Raw genomic sequence first — 17097 nt, forward strand, 5'->3', positions numbered from 1 at the left:
TTTGATGCTAAGTTTAGTTTGGTAAAGAAAAGCTAAAAATTGTTAGTTGCCTATTCACCCTCCCCCCTCTAGTCAACCATATCGATCCTTTCAGAGGGACCGAGGTCTTTGCACCACATGCACTTCATCGATACTTCATCTTGTTCATGCATTAAAACTTGATAAATGTCTTGTTATTGTTTGTCATATTTGCCTTGTTTGCTCTGAGCTTGCGAGCACATTCAAAGTACTCACCTGGCGTGTCATGCCAATTTGAAGAGAAGTCGTACCAGGAGTTGGAGCCGTTCCGTTCGTCGCGATCTAGGCCGTGTCCCAGCAGTGTCCCTGTGAGATGGAGTTCCGCTACGTCATCTTTCCGCTGCCGCGTAGAAGTTTAGTTATCATCGAGGACCCCTTTCCTGTCTACTAAATAATGTACATAAATTTAGCAGCACCATGTGTCCCTCTTGGCCTCGTTTCATCATGTATCCATCGAACTTATGTATCCACTAGAGATCAATAAAGCGGTTGTTTTCTGTACCAACTTGTTGTGTATTGACAGAAGACTTAGTCTGTGGGCTGCCAATGCAAGGTAAACTGGTTGCTCTGAGCCGGGGTGCCACAGTTGTACCTTTGACGAGTGACTTGTCCACCGGGATTCCTTATCGTAAGCATCATGTTATCACGGTGTGAGGGTGTTCCATCGGATGCGTGTGGTAATTTATAATGGACTAATTGGAGCACATCTGCAGGGTTAAATATTTTCGGAAGCCATGCCCACGGTTATGTGGTGACTTGGAAAGTTATAATATGCGGTTGTAGAGAACTTGACACTAAACTTCAAATAAAATACACCAACCGCGTGCATAACCGTGACCGTCTCTTTTCGAGTGAGTTTAGGAAGAGAACACGGTGGGGTTATGTTTGACTCGTAAGTAGTTTAGGATCACTTCTTGATCATTACTAGTTTGCGACCGTTATGCGTAGTTTACTCTTATTCTTGCACTCATAAGCTAGCCACCATACAATGCTTAGTGCTTACTGCAACTTCACCACTTAACCATTGCATACCCATTAAGCTTTGCTAGTCTTGATACCCATGGTAATGAGATTACTGAGTCCTCGTGGCTTGTAGATTACTACAACAACATGTGCAGGTATAGGTAAGCGATGCTTTGACATGAGAGCGATGCATGCTTGTTCTGTTTGGAGTTCTTCTTATGCTTCTTCTTCATCGATCATAGGATAGGATCTCGGTCGGAAACCTGAGATTAGCAGGGTGGATGTCGTTCTTCTTTTTCGTTTGATTTCATTCGTAGTCGGATCCTGCTCCTCTATATGATGATTGCTATGTATTGATATATCCATATATTTATCCTGTAACTTGTGGGGAGTGTAAACCTTTATCTAGTATTCTCATCTATTCAGTACATGGTATGTTGTAATGATATCCACATTGCTATGCGCTCGAAATGCGATTCTGCCCCAATCATGAATTCATCACGTGATCAGGATATAATTGCATCTTGAGCGCTACAAGTTGGCATCATAATATGAAAAGAGAGAAAAGACATTATAATTGCATCATAATATGAAATATAACTTTAAGATGAGATAAATAATAGTAAAAAACAATGATGCAAAAATAAATACATCAAACACCGGGATGAGTGAGGCATGGCCATGGAAGGGGCTATGTGGGGATGGGGGGATGAGGGTGGGAAGTCGCCATGGGTGAGGCTACTTGGGCCCAATAGAATGCTTTTGATTTCTCTGTTTACATTTTTAAAATACATGATTTAACATTTTTCAATATATGTTTTAATGTCTAGTTATTTAATACATGTTGTACATTTTACCGTATACATCAGGAACAACTTTTTATGCATGTTTAACATTTTTTAAATACGTGATTAACATTTTTCTATAACATCACCTACACTTACCTGAAACATGTAAATATATTTTTATTGCTGTCAATATTTTTTAAACTACTCTAACAAATTTTCTATACTGCGTCAATATTTTTCTAAAAATAATAATAATAAAATTTCAGTTTTAGAATATATGTATTCAAAAATTGTTTGCATTTTTGAAAGTTTTGGAATGTATTAACTTTTAAAATTTCCTGCATATTTTTAAAATTTAAATATAATAATTTTTTTCCTTTCAGAAATATCAATAAAAGTAATAAAAAAGCACAGAAGGAGTATGTGCGCCAGCCCATTTACCAGGCGCCAGAGGGCTGCTGCTTCGTCTCGCATAAAGGCTTACCCCACTGGCCTGGCCAAGCAGCCGGCAAACAGTGCGAAAATTCCAAGAGAGGCGGAAAAATTTCAAAAGCCAAATCATTTTTTGAATTTCTGAACATATTTCGAAATGAGAAGCCTCGACTACTTGACGCAGCGCGCGTCAAATAGGGTTTTCCAAAGTCGCGCCCTGGATTCGCGTTGCGAGGACTCGTCTTAGGTGGGCTGGATTGCATCGCATGCAAAGTAGGTAGTGGGCCATTCAGACCCAACTGCGGAAAAGTGTTAAGCGGACGCTAAAAGAAAAAAGGCCAAACGCTCACTCATTCGTTCCGCGGCCGCTTCTTCAGCACAGGCACGGCGATCTGTCCCACGGCGGCGATGGCGCTCTCCTCCTCCAGGCCACACCACCTCCTCCGCCGCTTCCACGCTTCCGCGCGGGCTCTGTCGCGGGTGGAACCGCACGAGTTCTCGCAGCCCAGCGACTACCTCGGGAGCTGGGCGGAGCGCGCCCCCGCCACGGTCGCCGCGGGCGGCGGCGACACACGGGAGGCTTGGGCACGGCTCGAGCGGCTGCGCAAGGGGTACGCGCGCGAGGTGGGGGAGCTGCGGCGTCAGTACGCCTACGAGGCGCAACTGCTGGAGGCCGAGCGGCAGCGCAAGGCGGAGGCACGTGCCGAGGCCGCCCGCGTCGCCAACGAGGAGCGCAAGGCCGCCAAGGCTGCCGCCGCGCAGACCAGGGCCGCCGAGCGCCGCGCCTTCGAGCTCGATTTCCGCCAGGCCCTCGTAATCCGCCCTCTCCTTCCTTCATTCCCCTCCTCCCATCGTTTCATCTTTGCATTTTACTTGTTCGACGAATTGCCTCATCCATTTCGGCTTTAACTGAGAGCGCGATTCTTACCGATTACCGTTCCCTTCACTTGCCATATGAACCTCTTAAAACAAACAAGTGGGCATCTTACTTGCCATATGACGGCCAACCTTGTTTCAGCTCATCATCGATTTTCTGCCCAAGAAAATGCATCCCGGCACTGATATGCCAGGCTTGTAAAGCTAACTGTGATCTATAATATGGCTATAACGCACATGTCTTGATGCACAGATGAAAGAAAGAGCTCAGAAGCTGGAGAGCTGGAGGAACAAGGAGAAGCTGAAAGCACAGAAGAAGGCGGAGCACAGGGAGCTCTTGCGCAGGCAGAGTTCTGTCTGGGTTGCTGAGGATAAAATGGAAAAGAAAATTCTTGAGGCTATCATGCATACCACCCCTCTCTGAGGTTCATGCTGTGAGGTTAGTTCGTTTTTTATCTCTAGTAATCAGTGTACTGTGAAAACAATCAACCATTTAAACTATTTCTAACTCAACATTTGGTATCAAAACACTACCTAAGTTCCTATAATACTTTAGCTTTCAATTATCAAATTTAATACGTACTTAAAAAGTTTAAGGATTTTCTGACTGTTTGAAGATTAGTATTTGATTTTGGTCCTATTGCAACAATAATCTCTGCATCGACGATGTATCTATTCCACGCATTAAGATCAGTGAAAAATTAGGCCTACAACTAGACGCGGTAAGCGCGCCTAAGTGCTGAGCGGAACCGACCGTCTCGCTTTGGCCATAAGTGGAGAATTAGGCGGCCGGCGAGGTCCGTCTGGAGTCCGGCGAGGCCGTCCACCGTCAGCGGTGGCGGCAGGAGAAGAGAGGCGGAGAAGGAGGAGCCGCAGTGCCGTTGCTTTCGCTAGGTAGGAGTGAGAGGCCCAGCGGGAGAGAGGGCGTGGACTTAGATGAACGGTTCAGATCATCAGATGCAAACTAGGGTTTCTTAGTGGGCCTTATTGGGCTGCGTTGTCAAAGAGGCAGTGTCAGAGAACTCTTCACCTTACCCTCTCAGGCCCACCTACTGCCTTGTACGTACAAACGCCTAGACGCGCCTGAGTGCTGTTTAAGTACTCATTGCACTAGGTCGGGACAGAACACTCGCTCAGCTCTTAGCGCTTAAAAAAACCTTGATTGAGATACTTAAGAACCATAACTAACAAATAAAAGCTCAGTATTGATCCCAGACATGTTTGGCTGTATGATGTATTCTAGCAATGAGGAATGAGATCATTCAAGTAAAGAAACAAATAGGATGAGGTTGTGGAAGCCGTATGCATTATTACCATAGATTAAAATCGCGGACGAAAAGGCCGCTATCGCCGCATGAAATCTGCCCCGCGATTTCTTTCCTTCCCAGAATCGCGGGAGATCACGCCGCAATAGCTGGAGATCGCGCCCTTTCTTCGTTAACCATCGCTGCAAATTTTCCTCGCACGATTTCCCTTCGCCCGTGATTTTTAATCTATGATTATTACCTTCTAGTCTTGGTTCCAACTAGTTTTGATATAAATTAAATCCTGTATAATGTAGAACTGTTGCAAAGTTGCTAGGAAAGAATAGCAAACTTATGGAGTTCAAAAGATCCAAGCTTAGCAAGTTTTACCATGTAGTGTTCATAGTGCAGTAAATGGGTGATTTACTTTTGAAGGGAAGGATAACTCTTGATGTAAGCTTTGCTCCAAGTTCTGGTTTCACAATTGATTGTTTCAGCTAGTGAGTGACTACATTGCATACTGCAGTGCAATAAAATCTTATGTTATACCTGCTCCAGAGCTATCGATAGCCGGTAGCTCAGGCACTTAACAAATTGCATGTGTGAAGAAATAAATAAAACTACCGCAAATCTTAGTTTATCAACAAATTCAGGCCTCCTTTGGTTTGTAGGATTTTTGTAGGAATTTCATAGGATAGGGTTTTTGTAGGAAAAATTCCTTTAGAGCCCTTTGGTTTGTAGGAATGGAATCCTATTCCTATGGAGGAATTCTTCCTATCCTCCACATTTCATAGGAAAATAAACATTAGCCTAGACTCAATGGAAAAAATCCTATGAAGTGAATCAAATGACATCTTCTTTCCTATTCCTACTCATCGGATTTGAGATGCATGCCATCTCATTTCCTATGACTTTTCTATTCCTATGATTTTCCTACCCTATGAACCAAAGGAGGCCTCAGTATGCATGATATCCTTCAAGCTTCCTAAAAGGTTGAAGTGGTCGTAACTGCGGCCAACAGCAAAATAAAGTACATTTTGTAGTAAAGATTCTACAATAGGATGTCCCAGAGTACTGGTGCTCTTGATCCCAAGGTTGCTTAGCACAGCAGGTGTAGGGTACCTCTGTACAGTTACATAACAACTGTTTGTTGCCTAAGTTTGATGCATATTCTGTTCGTATCAACTTGATGGTAAGTTTCTTACAACAGTACCGTGATTGTAGAGTGCACGATACTGTGCTGATTTTGTTTTTTCCTACTTTTCTTTACTTAGGGAAAGGCTGCGTACTATAGACCCAAAGTGGTCGGACCCTTCCCTGGACCCTGCGCAAGCGGGAGCTACATGCACCAGGTTGCCCTACTTTTCTTTACTTGAGTTAGATGAATGCTGAAACGTCATAGTAAGTTTTCCACACTTGGTAGTACAGGCCTTGGCACAACTCTGTTCTGCAAATGGGTCTTTCTCCATTTGCGGTCATTATGTTCTCAAGATGCTTTGATGCCTTTGCCTTTTTGAGATCTTCGATGTGCTTCCTTTTGAACTAAATTATGGCCAGCTTCTTCCACATACTGATGGGCATGGTTGGTGCAGGTCTGCAGGAAACTAGATGATGTATCCTGGACAGTAGAAATGAAGCTTGTTTGCCATTCCCTCTTACGAACTACTATTTCACAGTTGTCTAAGGAATAACGACAATTCTGCTAGCCTTTTTTTTGTTTCTGAACCTGTGTTATAATGTTCAGTTGTTAGACTGGACGAACATCGAGCTGGCATTGTGTTTCGGAATTTAATTTTCTTCATAGAAACTGCTCTCAACATTGATACTAGCTCTGCAAAAACGGCTGCCAGGATTTGAAGGAATTACCAGACGTCTAGCGGCGGTGGTTTCCCACTGGGCAGCGAGAGCACTGAAAATATTTTATCATAAACGAGCAGACTGTTTCCTCGTACAAGCGTAGGCATGCGTCACGTTCACATGGTATAGCACACTATACGTACACACCCACATGAGTGCGTTCAATTAAGCAGTAGCTGGAGATCTTAAACGCCTCCTTCAATCGAAAAACCGTTGCTGAAGATGTTGTTTACAACTATAGTTTCCAGATGCCTAAAATGCATTATCAAAGATCGGGGGATTCATCTCTTCCAAATGTGCCTGCCACGCAGCTACGAAAAGAACCTTGAATAAGAAGAGCTTGGTAGATAAGTTAATCCCAGATGGAGAGACCATGTGTCTGTCCTCCATCGGTTGCCAACGATGCCTCGGTATCTCTGCAAGCGAGATTGAATTGGCATCGAAAGAAGAGGTGTTGCATTCCAAATTTAGTTCGAACAATTTGCAAGTTCTTAAGGACCCGAACTGGCCAAATAGTACTAGTTCCTAGCTTAATATGCACTGGCGTTCCAGTTTTTTTTAGGTGAATGACGTTCCAGATTGATTTTTTTAGTGGATGGCGTTCTAGATTGCTTTCTCAGGCGGTGTTCTAGATTATTAGACTTAGCATTGTTTTTTGAGAAATATCTACATGTTTATTCATACCCACAAGTATTACAGGTATAATGCTTTGGATCCAAGATCCAAGAACCTACAAAGTAGTCCCCCTGTTCCAAAATAAGTGACTCAATTTTATACGGGGAGTAGCTCTTACAACTAAGAATTACAATGAAATATTTTGAATAGATCTTTTCCGTGATATCAATCTTTACAAGATGAAATATTGCAAAGAGTTTAGTAAAGAGACAACAATTGGACCGGAGCAGCAATATTGTCACTCGTCTAACTGCACGAACTTGATCACCAATAAGTAAAGGTTTCCGAAAGCCCCTTGAGATGCACATCCAGAAAGATGAGAAACCATGGACGATGAACATACTTGCGGGGATTATCCCCTATAAGTGCGGGCTGTGCAGATTGTCGAACCACGAGATCTTCACTATAGTGTCGAGGAAAGATTTCAACTCCACAAAGAATCAAATCAACAAAAGCAACATGACACGCCAACATAAACTAATCAGATTCGAATAATTGACTCTGTGAGGACACAAACCTCTCTGACTCCATGGCACCATCAAATAAAGAACCAGAGTAATTTTATTCACAAAAACACCATGAACACCACCAGATGTTGACGAAGACCATAAAATTCTTAACAATATGAGGTCCCCTCACCTCTCAGGGTCAAGATGACAGCCGAAGGTGAGGGGACCGAAGGTATCCCGGCTATTGTTAGTCAAACCATAGATAGTTCATAGTTCTGTTGCTAGATCACGCCTCTTCCCCCAACATGTTGTTTTAGGAAACACCATCACACTTTATTCAAACAATAAGGTTCACAAGAATTGTTACAGAATCGTGTCTACCAAAGTCCAAAGATGGAGTAATTTAGCTAAACTATCAGCTTCAAATTTCCTTCTAGATTCAAAGATGAACTGGCAAGCCTCAAAGTTGCTCCTTTGAACAATAACTTCCCAGACCACCATTGCATGTCGCCCTCCTGTGTTTTCAGCTATATCCTTGATAACTGTTGAGCTATCAGAACAAACAAGGATACGCCTAATCAAAAGATCATCTGCTAAAGCTTGGGCCTCCCTACATGTTAGTGCCTCCAGCATTGGAACATCGGTTATCGAATTGAAGGTGACCGTCAACAACCAAATATAGGTCCCCTGATGGTCATGGCAAACGGAAGTTATAGCTCCTCGATCACCATTCCTTCCTACGGCCCATCCACATTGAATTTGGAAAATCCCTATTGCGGCGGAATCCATGGCTGACGACTGGAGCTTTTGATTGTTTGGTGGTTCAGTTTCTTCTCCAAGTTCAGACTAGTATCCAAATCCTGAATAAAGTTTCCCAAATAAATGAGTCGAAAGAGGCGGATAGAACATGCTCTCGTGGATTGCTTTTCTCCAGGCTGTCTAGATCGGACTGAGTGAAACAGTAACTAGGGTGAAGTCCTCATGTGATAATGATCGTTTGAGACTAAACAACCATTGTTTTGCATTGCTTTCATTAGTGACTATCAAGTGCTCCACCATGTCCTACTTTGTAAGCGCCCACACGCGCCTAGACATAGAACATTTGAGAACAACATGACACCAAGAATCTTCATTTTCACAGAGAGAGCAATGAGGAAATGTTGCCATGTTGTTGTTCTCAAGCGTGTCATAAGTTGGAAGGGAGTATTGTGATAGTCGCTGAGGGAGTCCTGGATTAGGTGGTGTCCGGATAGCCGGACTATACCTTCGGCCCGACTCCTGGACTATGAAGATACAAGATTGAAGACTTCGTCCCGGGTCCGAAAGGGACTTTCCTTGGCGTGGAAGGCAAGCTTGGCGATACGGATATGTAGATCTCCTACAATTGTAACCGACTCTGTGTAACCCTAGCCCTCTCCAGTGTCTATATAAACCGGAGAGTTTTTAGTCCGTAGGACGAACAACAATCATACCATAGGCTAGCTTCTAGGGTTTAGCCTCTCTGATCTCGTGGTAGATCTACTCTTGTACTACCCATATCATCAATATTAATCAAGCAGGACGTAGGGTTTTACCTCCATCAAGAGGGCCCGAACCTGGGTAAAACATCGTGTCCCCTGCCTCATGTTACCATCCGGCCTAGACGCACAGTTCGGGACCCCCTACCCGAGATCCGCCGGTTTTGACACCGACATTGGTGCTTTCATTGAGAGTTCCTTTGTGCCGTCACCATCAGGAAGGATGCCTCATCACGTCTTTAAAGACGGCACCGTTGCTAATTTGGCTGTCGGCCAGACTCTCAGGCTAGGTGGTTTCCTTATGACCACCCGTTCGGCTGCTGCGCCGACGATGACCTCTTGGGTCATCAAAAGCAATCTTCACGTCAGCTCGGAATTCGCCGAGCAGCTAGATCTAATGGAGCTCTCTTCCCTAAACGAGCTCTTGGATCGCTTCGCCGCCCTGGGAGTCGCTACGGATTACGACCAGATTGGGTCTAAACCCGATTTGAGAGAGATTAACTCCCCCCAGGTCACCCATCACGTTGCCGTGGTAGAGGGACAGCGCGGCGACCCTTCATCTATCTTAAGGACTAGATATGTCCGGATTCCCGATCCCTCCAAGTCGGATACCCGCGGAGGGGAGGACATCACTCAAGACCTGAACTTAAAGTCAGGTGACGGGCTAGATTCATTGGACAACATCCAAGAATCCAAACTTCCGAGTTCAGAAACTCCTTGGCCCCTGGGTCTCAGATTGGGTGAGGTTTCGGATTTGATTCCACCCACCCACCTGTACATAAGCGATCTATCCCAAATTAGACAAGAGCCCGAAGAAACAGTACATCATTACTGGGCCAGATTCCTCCTGGTTATGAACAGGATAAAGGACTACCGCGAGGAAGACGCAATTTTATTCTTCTGCAATAATTGCACGGACAAGGGAATCCTCAACGCCATAAGTCGTCGTGATATTACATGCTTCGCTGACTTGGCGTCCATAGTACGAAAGTACTGTGCGATGGAAAGCGCCTGGAAAACCGAAATAAAATTTTGGGACAATCCGACCCTGAATACAAACCCAGCCCGAAACAAAAGGGTGCATCATCGCCAGACACCCGGGTTCAATACCAAAAAGCAAAAGCCCTCTACAGGGCACGAAACCGTACTGGAAGGATGGCTTAATGGAGCGTGTCATAAGTTGGAAGGGAGTGTTGTGATAGTCGCTGAGGGAGTCCTGGATTAGGGGGTGTCCGGATAGCCGGACTATACCTTCGGCCGGACTCCTGGACTATGAAGATACAAGATTGAAGACTTCGTCCCGGGTCCGGAAGGGACTTTCCTTGGCGTGGAAGGCAAGCTTGGCGATACGGATATGTAGATCTCCTACAATTGTAACCGACTCTGTGTAACCCTAGCCCTCTCCGGTGTCTATATAAACCGGAGAGTTTTTAGTCCGTAGGACGAACAACAATCATACCATAGGCTAGCTTCTAGGGTTTAGCCTCTCTGATCTCGTGGTAGATCTACTCTTGTGCTACCCACATTATCAATATTAATCAAGCAGGACGTAGGGTTTTACCTCCATCAAGAGGGCCCGAACCTGGGTAAAACATCGTGTCCCCTGCCTCTTGTTACCATCCGGCCTAGACGCACAGTTCGGGACCCCCTACCCGAGATCCGCCGGTTTTGACACCGACATTGGTGCTTTCATTGAGAGTTCCTCTGTGCCGTCACCATCAAGAAGGATGCCTCATCGCGTCTTTAAAGACGGCACCGTTGCTAATTTGGCTGTCGGCCAGACTCTCAGGCTAGGTGGTTTCCTTATGACCACCCATTCGGCTGCTGCGCCGATGATGACCTCTTGGGTCATCAAAAGCAATCTTCACGTCAGCTCGGAATTCGCCGAGCAGCTAGATCTAATGGAGCTCTCTTCCCTAAACGAGCTCTTGGATCGCTTCCCCGCCCTGGGAGTCGCTACGGATTACGACCAGATTGGGTCTAAACCCGATTTGAGAGAGATTAACTCCCCCCAGGTCACCCATCACGTTGCCGTGGTAGAGGGACAGTGCGGCGACCCTTCATCTATCTTAAGGACTAGATATGTCCGGATTCCCGATCCCTCCAAGTCGGATACCCGAGGAGGGGAGGACATCACTCAAGACCTGAACTTAAAGTCAGGTGACGTGCTAGATTCATTGGACAACATCCAAGAATCCAAACTTCCGAGTTCAGAAACTCCTTGGCCCCTGGGTCTCAGAGTGGGTGAGGTTTCGGATTTGATTCCACCCACCCACCTGTACATAAGCAATCTATCCCAAATTAGACAAGAGCCCGAAGAAACAGTACATCATTACTGGGCCAGATTCCTCCTGGTTATGAACAGGATAAAGGACTGCCGCGAGGAAGACGCAATTTTATTCTTCTGCAATAATTGCACGGACAAGGGAATCCTCAACGCCATAAGTCGTCGTGATATTACATGCTTCGCTGACTTGGCGTCCATAGTACGAAAGAATTTTGCGATGGAAAGCGCCTGGAAAACCGAAATAAAATTTTGGGAAAATCCGGCCCTGAATACAAACCCAGTCCAAAACAAAAGGGTGCATCATCGCCAGACACCCGGGTTCAATACCAAAAAGCAAAAGCCCTCTACAGGGCACGAAACCGTACTGGAAGGATGGCTTAATGGAGCGTGTCATAAGTTGGAAGGGAGTATTGTGATAGTCGCTGAGGGAGTCCTGGATTAGGGGGTGTCCGGATAGCCGGACTATACCTTCGGTCGGACTCCTGGACTATGAAGATACAAGATTGAAGACTTCGTCCCGGGTCCGGAAGGGACTTTCCTTGGCGTGGAAGGCAAGCTTGGCGATACGGATATGTAGATCTCCTACAATTGTAACCGACTCTGTGTAACCCTAGCCCTCTTCGGTGTCTATATAAACCGGAGAGTTTTTAGTCCATAGGACGAACAACAATCATACCATAGGCTAGCTTCTAGGGTTTAGCCTCTCTGATCTCGTGGTAGATCTACTCTTGTGCTACCCACATTATCAATATTAATCAAGCAGGACGTAGGGTTTTACCTCCATCAAGAGGGCCCGAACCTGGGTAAAACATCGTGTCCCCTGCCTCCTGTTACCATCCGGCCTAGACGCACAGTTCGGGACCCCCTACCCGAGATCCGCCGGTTTTGACACCGACATTGGTGCTTTCATTGAGAGTTCCTCTGTGCCGTCACCATCAAGAAGGATGCCTCATCCCGTCTTTAAAGACGACACCGTTGCTAATTTGGCTGTCGGCCAGACTCTCAGGCTAGGTGGTTTCCTTATGACCACCCGTTCGGCTGCTGCGCCGACGATGACCTCTTGGGTCATCAAAAGCAATCTTCACGTCAGCTCGGAATTCGCCGAGCAGCTAGATCCAATGGAGCTCTCTTCCCTAAACGAGCTCTTGGATCGCTTCGCCGCCCTGGGAGTCGCTACGGATTACGACCAGATTGGGTCTAAACCTGATCTGAGAGAGATTAACCCCCCCAGGTCACCCATCACGTTGCCGTGGTAGAGGGACAGTGCGGCGACCCTTCATCTATCTTAAGGACTAGATATGTCCGGATTCCCGATCCCTCCAAGTCGGATACCCGCGGAGGGGAGAACATCACTCAAGACCTGAACTTAAAGTTAGGTGACGGGCTAGATTCATTGGACAACATCCAAGAATCCAAACTTCCGAGTTCAGAAACTCCTTGGCCCCTGGGTCTCAGATTGGGTGAGGTTTCAGATTTGATTCCACCCACCCACCTGTACATAAGCGATCTATCCCAAATTAGACAAGAGCCCGAAGAAACAGTACATCATTACTGGGCCAGATTCCTCCTGGTTATGAGCAGGATAAAGGACTGCCGCGAGGAAGACGCAATTTTATTCTTCTGCAATAATTGCACGGACAAGGGAATCCTCAACGCCATAAGTCATCGTGATATTACACGCTTCGCTGACTTGGCGTCCATAATACGAAAGTATTGTACGATGGAAAGCGCCTGGAAAACCAAAATAAAATTTTGGGACAATCCGACCCTGAATACAAACCCAGTCCGAAACAAAAGGGTGCATCATCACCAGACACCCGGGTTCAATACCAAAAAGGCAAAAGCCCTCTACAGGGCACGGAACCGTACTGGAAGGATGGCTTAATGGAGCGTGTCATAAGTTGGAAGGGAGTATTGTGATAGTCGCTGAGGGAGTCCTGGATTAGGGGGTGTCCGGATAGCCGGACTATACCTTCGGCCGGACTCCTGGACTATGAAGATACAAGATTGAAGACTTCGTCCCGGGTCCGGAAGGGACTTTCCTTGGCGTGGAAGGCAAGCTTGGCGATACGGATATGTAGATCTCCTACAATTGTAACCGACTCTGTGTAACCCTAGCCCTCTCCGGTGTCTATATAAACCGGAGAGTTTTTAGTCCGTAGGATGAACAACAATCATACCATAGGCTAGCTTCTAGGGTTTAGCCTCTCTGATCTCGTGGTAGATCTACTCTAATGCTACCCATATCATCAATATTAATGAAGCAGGACGTAGGGTTTTACCTCCATCAAGAGGGCCCGAACCTGGGTAAAACATCGTGTCCCCTGCCTCCTGTTACCATCCGGCCTAGACGCACAGTTCGGGACCCCCTACCCGAGATACGCCGGTTTTGACACCGACATTGGTGCTTTCACTGAGAGTTCCTCTGTGCCGTCACCATCAAGAAGGATGCCTCATCCCGTCTTTAAAGACGGCACCGTTGCTAAGGGAGCTTTGGCTATCGGCCAGACTCTCAGGCTAGGTGGTTTCCTTATGACCACCCGTTCGGCTGCTGCGCCGAGGATGACCTCTCGGGTCATCAAAAGCAATCTTCATGTCAGCTCGGAATTCGCCGAGCAGCTAGATCCAATGGAGCTCTCTTCCCTAAACGAGCTCTTGGATCGCTTCGCTGCCCTAGGAGTCGCTACGGATTACGACCAGATTGGGTCTAAACCTGATTTGAGAGAGATTAACTCCCCCCAGGTCACCCATCACGTTGCCGTGGTAGAGGGACAGTGCGGCGACCCTTCATCTATCTTAAGGACTAGATATGTCCGGATTCCCAATCCCTCCAAGTCGGATACCCGCGGAGGGGAGGACATCACTCAAGACCTGAACTTAAAGGTAGGTGACGGGCTAGATTCATTGGACAGCATCCAAGAATCCAAACTTCCAAGTTCAGAAACTCCTTGGCCCCTGGGTCTCAGATTGGGTGAGGTTTCGGATTTGATTCCACCCACCCACCCGTACATAAGCGATCTATCCCAAATTAGACAAGAGCCTGAAGAAACAGTACATCATTACTGGGCCAGATTCCTCCTGGTTATGAACAGGATAAAGGACTGCCGCGAGGAAGACGCAATTTTATTCTTCTGCAATAATTGCACGGACAAGGGAATCCTCAACGCCATAAGTCGCCGTGATATTACACGCTTCGCTGACTTGCGTCCATAGTACGAAAGTACTGTGCAATGGAAAGCGCCTGGAAAACTGAAATAAAATTTTGGGACAATCCGGCCCTGAATACAAACCCAGTCCAAAACAAAAGGGTGCATCATCGCCAGACACCCGGGTTCAATACCAAAAAGCAAAAGCCCTCTACAGGGCACGGGAACGCACTGGAAGGATGGCTTAATGGACCCTGTAAAATCCACAGTGCAGAGGGCGCCACACCAACTCACAGCCTTAGAGCATGTTGGATACTCCGGCAGGTGGCAAAAATTGGCGAAGATCTTCTAATTCCAGAAGCCACAGAAAGCCACCCTAGAGAAACCAGTACGGTATTAACAGTCTTCAAGACTTTCGCATCAAATAATATGCGAAAAGGAACACTCCGCGGCATTGCCTAAGTCTACCAAGTAGCAACAATAAACCCATGGAGTGACACGGCTATTACTTTTAATGCCAGTGATGAACCTAAATTCCGAACAGCCTGAGCACCAGTCGCATTGGTCCTCAGTCCAATAGTGGACGACTTTTGTCTTACCAAGGTACTCATGGATGGCGGCAGCGGATTGAACCTCATTTATGAGGAAACCCTTCAAAAAATGGAAATAGACTGGAACCGCATTGAGCGAAGCAGCACAACCTTTAGAGGAATAATCGCCAGTCGGGAAGCGCGCTGTACAGGAAAAATCACACTAGATGTGGTGTTCGGCACGCCGGATAATTACAGGTCCGAAGAGGTCACGTTCCAGGTGGCCCCGTTCAGTAGCGGATATCATGCTCTGCTAGGGCGGGAAGCGTTTATAGTCTTCCAAGAAATACCCCATTACGGGTACGTGAAGCTCAAGATGCCCGGTCCTAATGGAATCATCACTCTCGTTAGTGATCCGGACATAGCACTCCGCGCCGAAAACAAGACAGCCGCACTGGCCCTCAAGGCGCTACCCGAAGCCCTAGCGGCTGAGGAACTGACTGCGCTGCGCTCCACGGTAAATAGGGATGATGTGATACTCGATAAAAGATCCAAGTCCACCTCCTTTAAACCGGCGGACGAAATAGTCAAATTCCAGGCCCATCCATCGGACCCCAATAAAACAGCTTCCATCGGGGCATAGTTAAACCCTGATGTAGACGCCACACTGCGAGAGTTCCTACGAGAGAACTGGGACATTTTTGCCTGGCACCCTTCAGACATGCCAGGAATCCCACGTAGGCTGGCCGAACACAGCTTAAATATCCTAAAAGGATTCAAGCCAGTTAAACAGGCTCTTTGGCGTTTTTCCGAACCTAAGAGACAGGCGATGGGAGAGGAACTAGCCAAGCTATTGGAGGCCGGATTCATCAAAGATATAAAACATCCGGACTGGCTAGCAAACCTGGTGATGGTACCAAAGAAGGACAAATCCTGGCGCCTGTGCGTTGATTTCAAAGACCTTAACAAGGCTTGCCCAAAGGATCCCTTCCCTCTCCCCCGCATCGATCAAATTATCGACGCTACCGCAGGACACGATTCGTTGTGTTTCCTCGACGCATACTCTGTCTACCATCAAATAAAGATGGCAGAGTCAGACCAAGCCACAACGGCATTCATCACACCATACGGCCCATTCTGCTTCAACACAATGCCCTTCGGGCTCAAAAATGCCGGTGCAACATATCAGCGCATGATTCAGACATGTCTGGCAAAACCAGATCGGCAAAACAGTGGAGGCATACGTAGATGATGTGGTCGTTAAAACAAGACATGTCGAATCTCTAGTAGATGACTTGAGGCTAACATTCGATAACCTCCGAACATACGACATCAAGCTCAACCTCTTGGGCTTCATTGTATCTGGTAGAGGAATTGAAGCAAATCTAGCCAAGATCCGAGCTCTGTCACAATTCGATATCCTGAAGGACCTCAAACAAATACAAAAATTAACTGGATGCGTGGCGGCTCTAAGCCGCTTTATCACCCGCCTAGGAGAAAATGCCCTACCCCTTTACCGCCTCCTTCGGCGCACCGAACACTTCGAGTGGACGGATGCAGCCACGGCCGGACTCGACGAAATAAAAGCCATCTTGGCAAAAACCCAGTCCCGGCCGCGCCAGACATTGGCGAACCAATGCTATTATACATTGCAGCAACCCATCAGGTCGTAAGCGCAGTGCTCGTCGTCGAACGAGAAACGGACGGACACAAATCCCCCCTTCAAAAGCCAGTCTATTACGTGTCCACTGTCCTTACTCCGTGCAAGTCACGGTACCCACATTATCAAAAGATTGCGTACGCGGTATTTATGGCATCCCAGAAGCTGCGACACTACTTTCAAGAGTGTTCAATAACAGTAGCCTCGGAAGTGCCACTTAATGATATTATAAACAACCGCGATGCGACGGACCGGATTGCAAAATGGGCCATTGAGCTCCTCCCGTTTGACATAACTTACAAGCCACGGCGAGCTATCAAGTCGCAAGTTTTGGCCGACTTCGTTGCAGAATGGACGGAGGCCGAACTCCCTAAAGAGTACGGCACATATTCAAACTGGGTCATGCACTTCGACGGCTCCAAAATGTTGGCCGGTCTAGGGGCTGGCGTCGTTTTGACGTCCCCCACAGGAGACACAGTTCGATATGTACTCCAGATAATGTACACAGACTCCAACAACGCAGCCGAATATGAGGCCCTTTTACACGGTCTCCGGATGGCAGTATCCATGGGCATTCAACGCCTAGAGGAGACATAGTTCAAACTGGGTCATGCACTTCGACGGCTCCAAAATGTTGGCCGGTCTAGGGGCTGGC

The 17097-nt window shown here is 46.8% G+C and overlaps 1 protein-coding gene across 2 annotated transcripts; it reads left to right on the plus strand.

Annotated features, from left to right (window-relative positions):
• Positions 1-2556: 2556 nt before the first annotated feature.
• LOC119286182 (uncharacterized abhydrolase domain-containing protein DDB_G0269086-like) lies at positions 2557-6197 on the plus strand. 2 transcript variants are annotated; one of them, XR_005140292.1, is made up of 4 exons: positions 2557-3014; positions 3331-3516; positions 5596-5673; positions 5914-6197. XR_005140292.1 is itself a non-coding variant. In XM_037565542.1 (3 exons), exons 1-2 carry the CDS (start codon positions 2610-2612, stop codon positions 3499-3501), a joined length of 576 nt encoding a protein of 191 aa, XP_037421439.1. In that variant the 5' UTR covers positions 2557-2609; the 3' UTR covers positions 3502-3516; positions 5914-6197. The 2 variants fall into 2 exon arrangements, 1 of the variants encoding a protein (XP_037421439.1); XM_037565542.1 differs by lacking the exon at positions 5596-5673.
• The last annotated feature ends 10900 nt before the right edge of the window (positions 6198-17097 follow it).

The sequence above is a fragment of the Triticum dicoccoides genome, chromosome 4A (assembly GCF_002162155.2).
Source record: "Triticum dicoccoides isolate Atlit2015 ecotype Zavitan chromosome 4A, WEW_v2.0, whole genome shotgun sequence".
NCBI lineage: Eukaryota > Viridiplantae > Streptophyta > Magnoliopsida > Poales > Poaceae > Triticum > Triticum dicoccoides.

Coding starts and splice junctions, on each gene's coding strand:
- LOC119286182 (XM_037565542.1), top strand. CDS start 2,610: ATGGCGCTCTCCTCCTCCAGGCCACACCACCTCCTCCGCCGCTTCCAC. Junction 3,015..3,330: donor TCGATTTCCGCCAGGCCCTC/GTAATCCGCCCT, acceptor CTTGATGCACAG/ATGAAAGAAAGAGCTCAGAA.